At 37.9% G+C, this 974-nt stretch overlaps 1 protein-coding gene across 2 annotated transcripts; it reads right to left on the bottom strand.

Moving 5' to 3' along the window:
- Positions 1-67: 67 nt before the first annotated feature.
- LOC109509276 (aspartate--tRNA ligase, mitochondrial-like) lies at positions 68-967 on the bottom strand. Of its 2 annotated transcripts, none has more exons than XM_019859153.1 (3): positions 776-967; positions 364-463; positions 68-220 (listed from the first exon to the last, which is right to left on the bottom strand). In XM_019859153.1, exons 1-3 carry the CDS (start codon positions 948-950, stop codon positions 124-126), a joined length of 372 nt encoding a protein of 123 aa, XP_019714712.1. In that variant the 5' UTR covers positions 951-967; the 3' UTR covers positions 68-123. The 2 variants fall into 2 exon arrangements, with proteins under 2 accessions (XP_019714712.1, XP_019714713.1); XM_019859154.1 differs by having other exon boundaries at positions 68-217.
- Positions 968-974: the final 7 nt, after the last annotated feature.

The raw sequence follows: 974 nt of genomic DNA, 5'->3' as shown, positions 1-974 counted from the left end.
ATATATATATATATACATATACATATATACATATATTTATATTTATATACACATTTTTTTTGGGTGTGTGTGTGTGTAAGTCAGCAGGAATCAAACGGCCATCGCCAGATAATCAAGACAATACTAAATACAATCATGTGGAACACTTACTTCCTGCTGAGGTATAAGTACTTGGGTCAAGCCGCTGAAGTCTCGTAGAATGACAAACAGGTCTTGTCTGCTTAGGACACAAATAGCAATTGTCACCATAAAACAAGGAACATTGCCATGCCCAGGCACGTTTTTCTTGCACTAGTACCATTTTATTCATTGAACTACTGTGATTGTGTTGGCTTCAGTGTTTTCTCTCATATTTGAAAGCACCTCAGGTATTGGACCCATCCACACAATGTGACCTTCTCTCCAATATGCTCAGATCTCAGTTGTCCACAGGTGTGACTCCTAAAAGACAAAGAGCTGCTTCCTGAGGACAAAAAAAAAGTGACAGTGACATAGTTAACACTCTTTTTTATGACATTTTATTTACAATAAACTGTTACTGAATACTCTATAATAGTTGCGCCGTTCAATACAAAACTTTTAAGGTGTTGTCTTATCAGTTATCATGCTGCTTTACGTTTGTCTCTTTTGACACATCATTTAAAAAAGAAAGAAAAAAGAAAAAGAATATAATTATATAAGGAGTGACACAAGTGTATTTGCTGCTGATGTACTACAGGTAAATCTGATTGATTGTATCAGACCTTATCGACACATAATTCTGCTTGCGATGTACCTGTGATCGAAGAGTTGGATGCGTGGGAATTGTCGAAGCAGCTCGGGTGTTTCACTTGTGGTCTCCCGATAAGGTTTCCTTGACCTGAAGTCGAGGTTATGTGGCGATAAGAAATTCCATGAGCTCCAAGTGCACGGAGTGTCCTCTGCACCATATATCTGCATGTTGTGGCCATTACGTATTCATGAATTGTACTACA

This window comes from Hippocampus comes, unplaced genomic scaffold (assembly GCF_001891065.2).
Source record: "Hippocampus comes isolate QL1 unplaced genomic scaffold, H_comes_QL1_v1.1 C16839156, whole genome shotgun sequence".
Classification (NCBI taxonomy): Eukaryota; Metazoa; Chordata; class Actinopteri; order Syngnathiformes; family Syngnathidae; genus Hippocampus; species Hippocampus comes.
The sequence above is the reverse complement of the archived record's forward strand: the minus strand, read 5'-3'. Positions and strand labels throughout refer to the sequence as shown.